Source organism: Miniopterus schreibersii, assembly GCF_964146895.1.
Source record: "Miniopterus schreibersii genome assembly, chromosome: 21".
Classification (NCBI taxonomy): Eukaryota; Metazoa; Chordata; class Mammalia; order Chiroptera; family Miniopteridae; genus Miniopterus; species Miniopterus schreibersii.
Genome location: NC_138123.1, coordinates 14,996,536 through 15,012,767, shown reverse-complemented (window position 1 = coordinate 15,012,767; position 16,232 = coordinate 14,996,536). Strand labels below are relative to the sequence as shown.

General features: G+C 34.0%; 1 protein-coding gene across 9 annotated transcripts in view; it reads left to right on the top strand.

Moving 5' to 3' along the window:
• The window catches only part of ARID4B (AT-rich interaction domain 4B), a 125,420-nt gene that overhangs the window by 69,649 nt on the left and 39,539 nt on the right, over positions 1 to 16,232 (top strand). For 5 of the 9 annotated variants that reach the window (XM_081123953.1, XM_081123951.1, XM_081123948.1 and 2 more), the window contains exons 9-17: positions 1,069 to 1,148; positions 3,325 to 3,401; positions 5,337 to 5,491; positions 8,338 to 8,410; positions 10,615 to 10,709; positions 11,957 to 12,054; positions 12,799 to 13,042; positions 13,345 to 13,520; positions 14,157 to 14,216. In XM_081123953.1, coding sequence (XP_080980079.1) covers positions 1,069 to 1,148; positions 3,325 to 3,401; positions 5,337 to 5,491; positions 8,338 to 8,410; positions 10,615 to 10,709; positions 11,957 to 12,054; positions 12,799 to 13,042; positions 13,345 to 13,520; positions 14,157 to 14,216 — 1,058 coding nt within the window. The remainder of the gene's footprint in view (positions 1 to 1,068; positions 1,149 to 3,324; positions 3,402 to 5,336; positions 5,492 to 8,337; positions 8,411 to 10,614; positions 10,710 to 11,956; positions 12,055 to 12,798; positions 13,043 to 13,344; positions 13,521 to 14,156; positions 14,217 to 16,232) is intronic. The other 4 variants (XM_081123954.1, XM_081123952.1, XM_081123950.1 and 1 more) reach the window with 1 other exon arrangement.

The window sequence follows — 16,232 nt, the reverse complement described above, 5'->3', positions numbered from 1 at the left end:
TATAAGTATTTACTTCGGACTTTTTTGAAATGACAGGAAAGTTCCCTAGATGCTAATACAAGTAAAAAGACTTTCATCAGTGAATTATTTGAGAATACCATGAATATTTAGGAACTGCTTAATGCAGTGCAATTAAAATTATGAAAAATGTTAACTAACTTTTAGAAAGACTGAATTAGAATGAACCTTTTCTGGCTTTTTTGGCCTGTGGTGAGAGTACATGCCTTTATGTATCATTGTGCCATTTTTCAGAGCTAATGAGACAGGCTTTTAAACAACCTGTCATACTTATTTAGCTCAGTTTTCATGAAAAAATGTGACTATCCCATTAACTTGTTCTTGGTATACCTAGAGGGCTGTCTTGGAATTAAAATAAAATTCATAGGCACCTTACATTGGCACTGCCTTTGGGAAGACGTGCTTTATTCTCACTGTAAATAACAGCTGAGGCTATTTCAAATAAAATAAATCTTTTAGTGTTAGTAGTAAATCTTATACGGACTCCAGAAAGGTACCACTTTGAGGTGTTTACTTGTTAGAGTGGGTAGTATTATGGAGAAATTGAATGTGTTAAAGTATATATTTAAATGTAAATAATAGTAGAACCTCATCTCTGGCTTTTTTAAAGGATGGAGACTGCTTTGATTAAGCTTTTAATACCTGATCCCATTTTGGTTCTTGTCTGTCTCTTAGCCATGATGCAGACCCTCTGCTGAGGCCCTAGCTCTGCCTCTTTATCCACCCCTGCTCCACTTCCATCCCAGCTTTTTATGTCTGACTAGGATGTGGTACCCAGCTCTAGGCTAGTCAGAGCCACCCTTCTGCTTTCAGCACCATGCCTGTGCCAGAAACAGTGTGGGTGATACAGAGGGCTGGGAGGGAATAGGACATAAGTTTAAAATTGCTTTGTGTGTGTCCATGTGTATGTACCTGCTTGTTCTAAAACTAAATTTAGTTCTTAAACTAAGCTGAAACTGCTTTCTAAAAGGATTTAAATAATTGGTACTTATATAACTATCTATAAACGTGTATTTACTTATAATAGTTTCACACTTTTTTTTTTAAAAGGTGGTTTGTCCTGATTGTAGTGATGAAATTGCTGTGAAAAAAGATAATATTCTTGTTCGATCTTTCAAAGATGGCAAATTGTAAGTATAATTCACTTGGTGTGAAAAATATACTGTTTTCCCAAATTAGGATGTTAAGTGATAAATTCTTATTTCCAGGGGCATTACCCTTTTACTTTTCATCATTTAGAATGTTTCAAAGTATGATCATTTTTCATATATTATTAAATGTTGTAGTAGGCCTTTCCTTGTTCATTTTGGTCTTTGCTAAGCTATACTCAGTACTAATTTGTCAGTATTGCCTATATAATAGCTGGTGATTTGTTGAGGCAAATTTGATAAGTCTACCATATCTAACACTTGATTGATATATTACTGGATATATTTATTATTCTTGAATGTTTAATTAGGACTCTAATATTTTTAATTATGTCGGAATGATTGTAGTGATACCTATTGTATAACATTTCACTTCTGCAGTAGTCCGAGGATTAAAATGGTTTGCTATACATGTATGTTAAGTGTTAAGAAAGTGATTTTTTGTGTAGAACTTTCTTAGAACTGAATTAGAAATTTCTGTGGTAGTTTTTTTCCCTTTAAGAATTGTGTGACCAGAAAAGCCATATATTTTATACTCTGCCTTAAAGGATGACTATATCTTAAAAGGATGATCATAGTTTAAGATTGATTTTGGGGTTTTCAAGTTCTGAAAAGTGATTTTTAAAAACAATTTATAAAAACAATGTTAACAAAATTGAGATAATGAGAGAAATTTGAACACTGAAATAGAATACTGGCTTGATGATATTAAGAAATTATTAGTTTTAAAATGTGTGATAATGGTATGATTATATTTTTAAAAAGAATTTTAAAGCTCTATAATCAAATTATATAATGTCTGTGATTTGCTTCAAAATAATCCACTTGGGGTGGGAGGAAGTAGGTAGGGGTATAAATGAGGCAGTGATGATGAGTTGATTATTGTATTTGGCTAATGGATATGTGGGAGTTCATTGCAGTATTTGATTACTTTTGTATATGAAATTTTAAAAATAAAAAGTTGTCCGGCCGGTGTGGTTCAGTAGTTGAGCATCGATCAACCTATGATCCAGGAGATTGTGGTTCGATTCCCAGTCAGGGCACATCCCCAGCAGGCTTGATCCCCAACAGAGGGCATGCAGGAGGCAATCAATCAATGACTCTCTTATCATTGATGTTTCTCTCTCTCTTTCTCTCTCTTTCTCTCTCTCTCTCTCTCCCTCCCTCCCTCCCTCCCTCTCCCTCCTACTCTCTGAACTCAATAAAAATATATTTTAAAAAAAACACTTAAAAGAAATAGACAAGCTGAAAAATGTATTTTGAATAGTTTTCAGGTTTTGTGGATCCATTGACACACATCACATACAGGAAAGCTGAACAATGATTTATTAGTGTAAAATAGGAAATATATATTGACATATATGATAGAACTTCTTATAGTTGCTTATATCCGACCCCTTTTTATAGTTGAGTTCCGTACAAGATTTTAAATTGTATATCAGAAGTTTGCATGTGAGTCTAAAATCCAGTTAACAAATTGTTAAAAGAACATTTACATTATAAACTAGTACATTTTCTTCCAGTATTAAATTTAGTAATTTCCTATGATTATTCCAAGATAATGGTGAATCTTACTGTTAGACTTCTTATTTATTGGATTGATGCATTCTGCTACCCAAACATTTTTATTTATCGTTATTTTTAGTATTTCAGTATTTTTAAAAAATATGTTTTTATGGATTTCAGAGAGAGAGAGAGAGAGAGAGAGAGAAAGAGAGAGAAACATCAACGATGAGAGAGAACCATCTATCAGCTGCCTCCTGCACGCCCCCTACTGGTGATCGAACCCTCAACCCGGGCATGTGCCCAGACTGGGAATCAAAACGTGGCCAGCTGGTCCATGCATGGGTGGATGCTCAGCCACTAAGCCACATGGGCCAGGCATCAGTATTTTCAGTATTTCTTATACCCAGGGACCCTTGATATTTGAGAATACCTTGTTTATAAAACATCTCTTAAAGGAGGGGTCCTTTTGTAGATGAATACGTATATTAACATTTTATTTGGAACTTGCAACCCTCTGTATCATCACTTTCATTGTAAATGTCAGTATTCCCATATTTTTAGTAGCTTTCTGTGGTGTGTAATTAGGCTCTTAATTAATCTCTGTTGTGTTTTTGTGTGTTTTTCTTTCTTTAAAATTGAAAAAATAATTCAGTACTTCAGTACCAAGAAAGGATGTCCATGAAATTACTAGTGACACTGCACCAAAGCCTGATGCTGTATTAAAACAAGGTAAGGGTAATCTTCGAATAAATTATAGTTAACTTTAAAACTGATAGTGTTTTGGAAGATTAAATTTTCTTTTGCTCTTTAAAAGATATTTTTTAAAAGTTGTCTTTAAAGTTATACTTGGTTGTCTTTGACTTTGTTTTTTGTAAACCCATGTGTATTTTGTTATTATAGGTTTCCCCCCCTTATTTTTTTCTTCTTCGGCTTAACATTTTGCTGACCAGTCACGAGTTAACTCGTGTTTCCATTCCCAAATGTTGACCGGTCACAAGATAACTCATATCTGCACTTACATTAATTTAAGTAATTTTAAGGTCTGAAAGCAGTGTAGAGTTTTAAAAGAGCACACTAGACCTTTTTTTTTAGTTATTTAGGCTCAGATTATAAGAGGTGCAAGGTATGAGCCACTTCACTGCTCAGCACCTACCTCTGTAGTAGATACAGCAGATACATGAAGGGAGTTGATCAAGCATATCAGTATTTGGCACACAGCAGTATCTTGCGCAAGTGTCAAATGGTATAAAAAAGGGTTGTTTTTTTAAATGTGCTTTTTTCAATGTTTATTGCTAAAATAATAAAAAAATGTTTTTAAATGTACAAAAATTTTCTCAATTCCTAGAAAGTAGATTACAGAAAATTCAACCGAATGCAGCACACAGCCTAGCACCTCCATTATGTCTAGCAGAGCTCCAAATAAAGATTCGCCATTTAGATTATCAGGAAAATTAAAAGATCATGTTCTACAAAAAATAGCAACCAGCAGTAAAAAAATCCCACTAGGGTGTGTAAAGTATGTTCTTCAAAGGGAAAGCGTAGTGAAACATGATACGGATGTAAAAGACTTGTTTAGTGCCATTGCATGTAGATGCATGTTATACAATATATCACACTCCAAAGTATTTTAATAAAGTATTTAAAAATATTAAAGTATATGCACTGTTTAATTTTGACATATGGTAATATAAATATAAGGTATGACAAAAGGAAGTACATTTAAGTTTACTCAAATGCTTTCATTTCATTTTCAAGTGTGGAAAAGTAGCCAGCCACACGGGTGAGTTCTGGCTCGAAATAACCAGTCAGCAAAGTTTAATATTATTTAAAAGTGTGAAAGGACTATATCCGCAGCTATTACTGTAGTCTGACTTTTGCCTTAAATAAAATGTTAATTCCTGAGAAGGGTAGAAACAAGAATCAAAGTAATTTTAATTTTGCATTTCTCTTAACATAACAATAGTTATATCATATATCATCACCTCATATTTATTGTAGTAACTATATTATGTTGTTTAATAGCTATATTAAATGCTCTGATTTCATTCCTTTCTAGGTTTTGCTATTGTACATAGCTGTTTATTTTCTTTTTGCCTGTATTCATCAAATCCAGTAATATACTGTGTTGACTGGTTAAAAATCATCAAGCATTTATTCCCATGTATTGTAGAATGAGAATAACTGCATAACTGATTTTAATTCAAGTTAATTGTTAATATAATTCAAATTTAACTAGAGATGTAGCAAATATATTTGTAGTATATTTTCAGGTATTGTAATGTTCATTACAAGGGCTCTGCCAGGTATGTAATACTGTTTAATTGTCATTTGTTGGATAAATAATTAAAGTTATTTTTACTGGACATGCTTAATTTTTGTTTAAAAGAAGAAAACTGCTCTTTTGTATGTGTTTGAACCTAGGACACCTTCCAGTGGTAGCGGTTTTGCCATGTTTAAAAATGGCTTCCTGATGCTTAAGACTATTAGAATTAAATGAGCTGCTACGTGGAGAAGCGGTCAGCTCAGTGCCTGGCACACAGCAGACACTTCATAACTGCCAGCAATATTAGGACAATAATTTTCATTTCTTCATCTTGTTTAATTTTTGTAGACAAATCAGTTGTCTTATTTCTCCAGCTCACATGGTTTATGGTCTCTTTCCAGCCTTTGACCAGGCACTTGAGTTTCACAGAAGTAGAACTGTCCCTGCTCACTGGAAGACTGAGTTGAAGGAAGACAGCTCCAGCAGTGAGGCAGAGGAGGAGGAGGAGGAGGGAGAGGACGAGAAGGGGAAGGAGGGCACCGGCAGCGAGGAGGAGGCAAGTGGAGGCGGCGGGCCTTCCATGCGGAGAGCACTTGGGTTTCTCTGGAGCCAGGAATTACTCGAATATATTTAGTATTAGAAATATTTCATAATCAAATCGTATTTGTGATGCTCATCATAATCAAGCAGTTTGCTTGCTTACCTTAAAATAGAAATATGGTCTTGTGAAATTAAAAATAAGTATGGTTATCCCAATAACCTCAGAAACGATTCTTAATTTTGCTGTGCTTTTGGTTTAACAGGTGATTAAGGAAATACCCACCTAATATAGCAAAAGTTTCACATGCTTTTCACTGTCGTGTAGACAGCTGTCACCTCATACAATATTCACACTACATTTGCATATTTTATTGAAATACCTAGAAGAGCATAAAATATATATTCCATCTAGTATTAAAAGAATAAGCAAAAAATAAATATTAATGAGAATCTTAAATGATTTTATCTAATATTAAGGGGTGGGTAGTTCTGATTAGGTCATAAATAAGACATCTGAATTTATATGGATGAAGGAGCTGAAGTTTGAGATTTTGTTGTAGCTGGTACTTTAGGTCTAGCAGTGACAAGTACCAAGAAAAGATGTCCATGACATTACTAGTCACATTGCACCACTCTACTCTAATGGTTTGTTGAACGACTTCATAAAAGTTATTGGGTGAGAGGTACAGATAGGGAAGGCTACTAACTATATTTGATGATGAAGTGAATTGTATTTAATGTTTTCAGGAAACTAATGTCAATATGTAATATTTTAGGTAAGTTAGGAAATTCTGCTCCATAACTGTAGTAAACATCTATTAATGACATAAGGTTGTTTTAGGGTTTATGTTTTATTATGTATTTTTATGATATGATAATGTGTAGTGTAGAAGTTTCCCTGGCTTCAGTCTTCTCTCCCACTGCTTTCTGTTTAAAATGCTAAAATGAGTAGTCTCTTGCTTAAAACCTTTTCAGTGGCGGCTTATCACTCTAAAAATCAAGCTTCACTTATAGGTCATCCTTTATAATCCATCCCCTGCCTCCTTTTTTTCCATTCCTCCTCTTGGTATACCTCCCCACTTGGAACTTTATGCTGTAGCAGTATCAAATTACATACCTTCTACTCACCTTTGCACATACCACGACCTCTTCCTACAGTGCCCTTCCCTCCCCTCCTTCAGTTAGCCTGGCACACTCCCGACATACGTCACCGCTGTAAAGGGAAACCTATGAACCATCACCCTTCTCAACTCAGGAAAGTTAATCACTTCATTTGCTAATCTATAAACTACTACTGTTCCTGGTACATATTTTGTCATGTGTGTGTATACACATACATACATAAGTACATTGATTTATGTCTGTTTCTTAACTCCCTTATTAGTCTGTAAGCTCCTCAAGGGTAGGGACCTTGTCTTACTGGTACTCATATTCATAGTGTCTGACACAGTGTGTAACATGTAACAGATGATCAGTAAATGTTAATTACTAAACTTTTGGTGCTTAGATTTGTGTTCTACATATGGTTTTGTAAAAGCAAATCTGGTTTCCAGTTTAAACAGTTTTTTCTGTTATATACAAACTTGACTTAAAATTTTTGCAACAGGAATAAATTTGGCAGTTAATGAAAGTCAGATATTGTACCATGGGGACATTTCTAATAGAAAATAGATTTCCTTAGATTTACATCTGATCACATTACCGAAACACAGCATATGTGGGCCGTGTTTAAATTGAGAAACACAGATTTATCATAAGCAAATTAATAATTGTCATTTATTCTTCTCTGCCCAACTAGCAAACCTAATAGTTTATCAACATGAGTTTTTGTTTTTAACTGGTCTTTGTTTGCTCTGCTAGCTTTTAAAATAAAAAGGGGTAAATATCATTCAAACAATGGCATTAGACATATGATTTTTAAAAATGGAGATGACTTAGACTATTGATAGGAAAGTATGCTCCTAACTTTTATTATTAGAAATATACTTGCCTCGGCCAGAGTAACTGTAAAGCCTCAGCATATATTTTGGACCACTTCCTCTGCAGTTACTCCTAGTCATTGCTCATTTTTCTTTCATTTGATTCAGCACCTGACCTAGTGCCTCCACTTACTGGTGCTCATTAAATGTTTGTTGAATGGATGATAGCCACTGAATTGATGAGTTTCTCAATCTCACCTACTACCCTGCTCCTTGCAGGTTGCTTCAGGACCAGCTCCCTACTGCCACAGCCCCTGGCTACAGCAGCAAGAAGCTAGTCCCTCCCTTGTAATTGATAAATCGGGGAACTATTTTATTACTTGAAGATTTCCCTAAGTCTGAATCTTCAGGTATTGTAGATCAAGTTCGTTCCCCACTTTACTGATTTTATATGCTTGAGGTACTACACAGTGGGGCTGTGTGTAAAGAAGGATACTTGTAGTTACAGCTAGTGGGACCCACACATGTATAGTTCTATGAGGAGCAATAATAGAGTCAGTTTTGATGTTAAATTTAAACCCTGACCCAATTTAATAGGAGTGAGAGTAGGTCTTCTTGAGCCTGTGACCCTGATTTAAAGAATTGATCTCTTATGTGGTAAAAAATTGATGAACCATCTTTGTAGTCTCATTTCTTATATGAGAGTTTACATTTGGGATTGCCGCTATTGAGATACCTTTTAGGATATATTCCTCTAGAAAGCATAAAATGTCTAGATGTTTTTCTGGGTTTGAGCAGCTTAATATTAAGACATAATTTGTGTTTGGTAAAAAGCCTTTGAAATATTTTAGTATTAGTCTTTACTGTTGGTAGGAAATCTCTTTGTATTATTACATGCTTAACTGAGGAAAATAACATTCTGTTCTTCTGTGACTAAAATTAGGAAGAAATAGAACCATTTCCAGAAGAAAGAGAAAACTTCCTTCAGCAGTTGTACAAATTCATGGAGGATAGAGGTGAGCGTTTTTTCTTTCTTTTTTATTTATCATTAATGTTTTAGGTATCAGATATATAGTAATATTTTTAAAATAATAATTATGTTCATTAAGCTGCAAGTCACTGGTAACCTCTGCCAATATCACCAGCACCTAGCTTAGTGTCTGTCACATAGGAAGTAGAATGAGGAATTTGACAGTATTTTGATAGATATCATGGCCATTTACCCACAAATGCCTGTATTCTGTCCTGTCTTCACACCCATCAGTACTCTTATACCAAAGAATTCTTATACAGGGAACAGCAGCAGAGTGGGTATCATAGTAGTACCACTGTATTTGCACCTACGTAGATGCCACTAGTAAAAGGCCTCCTTCTCCAAAATCACTGTTTGACATACCTGGGTGGGTGTGTGGTATGGGACTAACGACACTCTAAGATGGGCTGCAAGTCTTTTTGTAAAGACAGCCCCGTAACTAAGAGAATTCACCCATACATAAGGAGCCACAAACAGAGAAATATGACAGCATCTCAGGGTGAACCTTGGCTTAGCTTATTGAATCTGCCTAATGTTAAAGAAATGCAGGGATTGGGGGAAAGAGGAATGGGTGCTAACCTTTAGTGATAACCTGGTTCTCCAGTAGCTATTGCACTGCTACTCTCTTGCTTATCTGTTGCTCAGAATGTAGTTTCTCCTTTCCTGGAAAGATGCTAGCAAGGAAAAGGAGTTGGGAGAAGTAGAAAACTTTCTAGCTTGAGGAGAAGGACATGAATAAATAATACTTGGAAATGCCACTGCACTCTGTAATTAATTATTTTTAAATCCCCGTTTGCATTGATTGATGAGTAAAAGCTGGCTCTCTTTGTCTTTTGCTCTCATAAATGGAAGTGGATACTACAATGACGTTATCTTTTTATTTAATATGCATTGTCCTTGATTTCTCTTATTTCTTTATGAGTGGAGGCTTAGCCTAAGAAGATAGGCTATTTCTTATGCTTTTATGTAAGATAAATAAAAGAGTGAATAAAATGAATAAAATGTAAGAATAGTGATAAAATAGGATTATGGCAGTCATATATTTTTTGGAAAGGGTCATAGGTTGTGTATCTCTGTTGTCCTGTTATTTCCTCTACCATTTTCTAAAGGTTTGATAGTTTGTGTCCTTGCCCTACATTTTTCTGTGTTAGAATGAAAGAAAACTATAGCTTTACTCTAGAGTCATTTAGAGTATAGTAAGTAAGAAAAATGCAAAGAAAGGAAGCCCTGGCTGGGTAGGTCAGTTGGTTAGTGTTGTCGAGATATGCCGAGGTTGCAGATTTAGTTCCTCCTCAGGGCATTCAACCAGTGATGCATAAATAAGTGGAACAACAAATAGATGTTGTTGTCATTCCCCCCCTTCTTTGTCTTTCATCAATAAAGAAAAAATTTTAAATCTTTAAAATGCAAAGAAGGTATCTTAAAAACAACTCAGTGTGAAGCAGTTGCCCATCATTCATCTCGAACAGTTTCACCATCCTTGTTTCCCTAATTTAAAAACAAAAATATTTTGTTGGTATTTTATTTTGCTCTCTTTGGTATTTATTGTTGAACTCATCGGGGGAATAAAAGTGGAATGAGATCATATAAGGTTTCGAAAATTTAGTATGAGGAAAAAAAATTTAATGAAATGGGCTTAAGTAAAGGACATGTTTTTGGTGAACGGGATTTTTTCCGTCATATGCAGGGTGAGGCAAAAGGAGGTTTACAGTTGTGAGTGCGAAACATAAGAGTTTATTCTTGTATTTTTTTGATATTTTCCATGTGAACAACTGTAAACCTACTTTTGCACTACCCTCTGTGTGTGTGTGTGCACGTGCACGCACTTTGCACTATATTTGGTGACAATATTTGATTTTTTTGGGAAAAAAATTTTTTTAATCCTCACCTGAGGACATTTTCTCGTTTGATCTCTAGAGAGAGTGGAAGGGAGGGAATGGGAGGAGGGGTCAGAGAGAAAGAGAAACATAGTCAGAGAGACACATCACCTCCTTGCCTCCCTTGCACCTGTAGGGAGGTGACCTGCAACTGAGGTACGTGCCCTTGATCAGGAATTGAACCTGCGACCCTTCGATCCTTGGGCCAATAGTCTAACTGCTGAGCCAAGCCTGCCAGGGCATGAATCTTTTGAAATTTTAAATTAAAAATGTGCTGTGTTTTGAATGTATTTTGTGTTTTTCTTAATAGGCACACCTATTAACAAACGACCTGTACTTGGATATCGAAATTTGAACCTCTTTAAGTTATTCAGACTTGTACACAAACTTGGAGGATTTGATAATGTAAGTATTACAGTCAGAAGTGAAACATGTTTTTATACATGTTTTCTCATCTAAAATTATTTATTCCTATTAATAGAAAATGGAAATTACAAGTTAGAAACAGAGCTAGCTTCCTCAGACCAAATTTAAATTTAAAGATTTTTTTAAATGAGCCTCCTGACTTACTGTTAAGTTTGTTAAACTTCATAAACCACCTGTGTATGTCTGAGTCACAGCATAACCATATAGGTGGAAATTCTTGCTTTTTTTTTTTTAAATCTTCATCCAAGGATATTTTTCTCATTGCTTTTCATAGAGAGTGGAAGAGAGAGAGAAACATCAACTGGTTGTCTCCTCGCATCCCAACAGGGGCAGGGGATTGAGCATGCCACCGAGGCACATGCCCTTGACCAGAATTGAACCCGAGACCCTTCAGTTTCTGGGCCGACACTCAAACCACTGAGCCAAACCAGCCAGGGCAGTTCTTGCTTTTTTTTTTTTTTAAGTATATCTTTATTGATTTCAGAGAGGAAAGGAGAGGAAGAGAGATGGAAACATCAATGATGAGAGTCATTGATCGAGCCCGCAACCCGGGCATGTGTCCTGACCGGGAATCGAACCCCGATCGCCTGGATCCTAGGTCGACGCTCAACCGCTGAGCCACGCCCGGCCGGGCAGTTCTTGCTTTTTATGTCTTCCACTGGACTGTAAAGTCCTTGGGAGCGGAGATCTGTGTTAATATTCTTTGTATCTTTAATCTCTTTACTGTGCCTGATATAAAACATGTCATATATATGCCTATATAAACATGCAAAAAATCCAGTTGTGAAGTAGGAGAAATTGTCTTAAGATTGCTATGATGTATGGTGCTCATCTGAAAAGATTTTTGTAGAATCAAATGCTTTTGTAAAATCCATAGAACTGCTTTGATTTATTAGCTTGTAAGTTTTATGGGACGATACATCATTTTAAAATTTATATTTCTTCATTAAAGATTTTGATGAGGAACTTGTATATTTTCTTATTTAGTATAACAGGGTTTATTTAAAATCAAATGTAGTATTTCAGCATTTATAATTGAGATTTGTTAGAATACTAAAACTTTCAAATATTGTAAACCAATTTTTATTTAGAATTTGAGATTGATATTTTTCACCCATTCAAGACTAGAACGAATAAATGTAAATATATATTTACATATACTATGTTAAAAGCTTATTATATTCCTGCCTTTAATTTGGGAGTTTTCATTTCATTTTGTTTGTTAGATTGAAAGTGGGGCTGTTTGGAAGCAAGTCTACCAAGATCTTGGAATTCCTGTCTTAAATTCAGCTGCAGGATACAATGTTAAATGTGCTTATAAAAAGTAAGTCAGTGTGCTTGATATAGCTGTATTCAATATTTTATCTAGAAAGCTGGATGGAATTTATCACATAACTGAGGCTCTTAAGAAGAAAGCAAAAATTTTCACTAGAGTAATCACTCTATAATATAACATTTTCTAGAGTATATTCTATGAATACTAGATCTATGAGATAGCCTGTGAAGAAAGTTTTTGTGGCCAAGTAAATTTGGAAAGTACTGTGTATAGGTTAAAATGCCAAAGTTTTAAAATTCAGGTATACCCACGTTTGATTCCTGGTCCTGCCAGTTACTAGCTTTTGATGCCCTTGAACCATTTCATTGTTCTCCTAAGCCTCAGTTTCCTTATATGTAGAATGGGATAATACTGTTTGCCTCATAGGATTACTCTAATGATTAAATGAGGTTTTACATATACTAAGAGACCCAGTGCTTGGCATTTAAGAAAGATCTCAACAAACAGGTGCTATTACTAGTACTTGTAACAACTACTATTGTTACAGTTACTATATGTACGATTATGACTGTCTTTTTCACTTTTAGCATAGTTTTTTTAAATGAAATTTTTCTTTGAAAAATGTTTCTATTTCGGTTAAAAAGATTGGGAAGAACTGAACTGGAAGAAATTAGATATTAATAAGGCTCCATATCTGAAAACAAACAGGAAATGAACACAGTTAAATAACTACAACTCTACAGTAATATTTTGAAATATTTTCCTAAATATAATTTCTCCTCATATTTCTAGATACTTATATGGTTTTGAGGAGTACTGTAGGTCGGCCAATATTGAATTTCAGATGGCACTGCCAGAAAAAGTTGTTAACAAGCCATGTAAGGAGTTTGAAAATGTAAAAGAAATAAAAGTTAAGGAAGAAAGTGAACCAGAAATCAAAGAAATAAAAATTGAAGTGGAAGAGAAGATAATAGTAAAAGAAGAAAAGCCTACTGAAGATGATGTTGAAAGAAAGGAAGATATTAAGCCCTTTCTGGTAAATCAGATCTTGTCCTTTGCTGCCTTTGGTACATTTTCTACATCCTCTGTAAAGTTTTTGTAGTTAATTAATGTATAATTTTATACTTTATTGTTTGTGCATTTTCTTCAGTAAGTGCTATATTTGTGTGTAAAATAGCTGTTCACTATTGTTGCCTAGTGTTTTAAGAATGGCAGGAGTTTCTTAAAATAACTGATAACTTAGTATTAGTACTGGTTGGTACCTCCTTTTAATTAGGTCATGGAGTTAAGTTGACAGTATTTACTTTTGTTGGTTTAGTTGCTCTGATCTTTTTCTAGGGAAGTAAAAAGAATTTATTAGAATCTGTACCTATTCAAACTGATCAGGAAAAAGAAGTTAACGTGAAAAAAACAGAAGAAAATGAAAATTTGCACGACAAAAATGATGAGACAACTGGGGTGGATGAATCCCTCAGCATAAAGGTAGAAGCTGAAGAAGAAAAAGCAAAATCTGGGTAAGAAATCTGTTTTTGGTTAAGATGCATTTTGGCTGAATGAATTCTTGTAATTTGCTCTTAGTATGTGTGTGTATGTATGAATCTAAATTTGATTGACAAAATACAGAATAATTGACTGATTTGCATTTATTACATAAATAGCATTTGCCTCCTTCAGAGACCCTACTAATGCACCTTTGTGGCAAAAGATCATAATTTTGATTCATTATTCTTGCTCTCATCATGGAAATTTATAAAATTTTCAGCTAGAGAAAAGTACTACTTACTACATTAAGCTTTCTCCAATGTTTTGTAGATGATATGTTGGCTGTAGATTTTGACAGTTGTATTCATTTCTTAAGCAAAAATTAAGAATGGAAAAATGCTGATAATTTTTAAAAGGCCTGAATTGTTATGCTGTGTTTTATGTGCAAGTAGCATTTACTTGTATTGGTTAGTTTGGAATGAAGATGGCTTAACAATGTAATTTGTGCACTGCCAGTGGACCCCTGGATTTTATAGGTGATCTTTGATGTCTAGTCTTATTTCTGAGGTTAAAAAAAGCCTAAACATTTCTCATTGTTAGTGGCCCATTTAAATAAGTACAACCAATTTTTTTGGTCATTTTAATATTTTTCTGAAATTTGACCACAGTGTGAAGCCAAGGAGGGAGGAAGAAAAAAGAAAAACATGCCTAGATGAGTATAGTAGAAGGTATTTATCTTTTTTACATATCTGTGTGTACAAATGTATATTTCAAGCATTCGTGCTGCTATTGCAACTATTAAGAAACTTAGTAAGTATTTAGCTTTTTGCCTAAAATCTCTTGATCATTTTAGTGAAAATTTGGCCTCAGCATGCAGATAATCTTGAAAGGAAAAAACCACTGGGTTTAAATTATAGTACAAGTGTTCGTTCATTATACTTGGTTAAAGTTCTGTGTATGTAAATGTGTATTTGAAATAATCCATGCTGCTACTGGAAACTATTTCAACTATTAAGAACGAACTTAGTAGGGATTCAGCTTTTTGCCTAAAAATCTCACTTTTAAATCTGCAGATATTTCTGGAGCATCTACTGTGTGGAAGGCACTCTGATAAGCCTTTATTTTCTCTTTGTTACTAATAATTATATTTTTCAAAGTAGTACTTTAAAAAGCTTATTAGTATAAATTGTATTTTGAAGGGTTTTATTAATTCATCTTCAACTATATGACTTTTTTACTTACTACAGAGATATATATGTCATACCACAAACCGAAATTATCCAGGTATGACTGCCCTAATTTGATAGATATTTTTTAGAAGCATCATGTGTTAGAAATTTCCAAAAGTGAATTCTGAATTTTATTAGATCAGTGCAGTAGGAAATTTTACACTTATGAAGAATTAATATTTAAGTATTTCTCTAACATATAACTCTTTAAGTAATTAGCTACGACCAAGAATTTTCAATAACCTGCCTCCGTATTCCAGTTTCTTGCCCTTAGTACGTAGTAGTTGCAGATTTTTTCTTTTGTTTCATTGTAAGGAATGTGACATCAAACTGGGGAAACTTGATATTTCTTTCAGAATTCAAGTGAAAAATCATTGCTGGTACGTTTGGTTTCCCAAAATGTAGTTGTCTAAAAGATAATAAAATGTGTGTGTATGTATGTGCGTGTGTGTAATATATTCATTAGCTTAATTCTTTAACCTATATGCTGGTTGCATTTTATACTTTCAAAGGCTCTTTCTTGGCATTGTGTGTTCTATCTGGTTTAGTGCACTTAACCTCTGATTTTGCTACTGGATTCTTAGAAGAGTAGAAGAATTTTCTATGGCTGACTCAAGCCAGTAATTGTGTTGTCTACTTCTTTATACTGCAGTATATTATTTATGTAACTTTTATTTGGTTTGTGTCTGAGTTTATATTAAATGTGAACTTTTAATTTTTTATTGTTTTGATTTGTTAATACAGAGTATTAGGTTTTTATTCCTGATTAAATAAAGAATGCTCTGGCTACCACTTAGTGTAGGATTGTGCTTGCAATTCTTGGCATTTACCAGTTGTGCTCAGTGCATTATATAATGTAAGATAGAATTTTTCATTTTTCAAAAATTTTAAACTTTTTATTCTATATCTGTCTTCTCTTTTTGATAATTTTGAAACACATGATAAATCTCGTTTTGTTGTGGCCACCTCGATACATTTCCTTTTCTCCCTGGTATTTTAGCTGTTTTAATTATATATATATATATTATACATATAAAACATTTATTTAAATTTGTTAATAATAGCTTATTATCCATAAGACCCTTTCTGAGAATTTCTTAGATATTTTAGCCTTACTAATCTTTCATTATAGAGATGTTAATGTGTTTTCAATAATAGAGTTCATATTTTTTATCTTAGATTATAGTTGTGCTTCATTTAGGTTTTAGTTTTTAATACCTATTCATTTAGCTGTAGGTGAGTCTTTAAAGTAAGAATAATTCTTGAGAATCTTTGTAGACTTGGTGATATATTTCATAGAAAATGGTCACATTTGGCACTTCTGTGAACTCAGACTTAATTCCACGAGCCTATTATGCTTCCCTTCATCCCTTACTATATAGGAGAGCAGTAGGAGAATAAAAACAGGGTTACAGTGCTGCTTTTGTATCATTGTGTATATGTTATTTCTGTTGCCTACATACTTAGGAGTGGTAAATATGTTATTGCTAAAAAGGTTGCACATAAGAATATAGA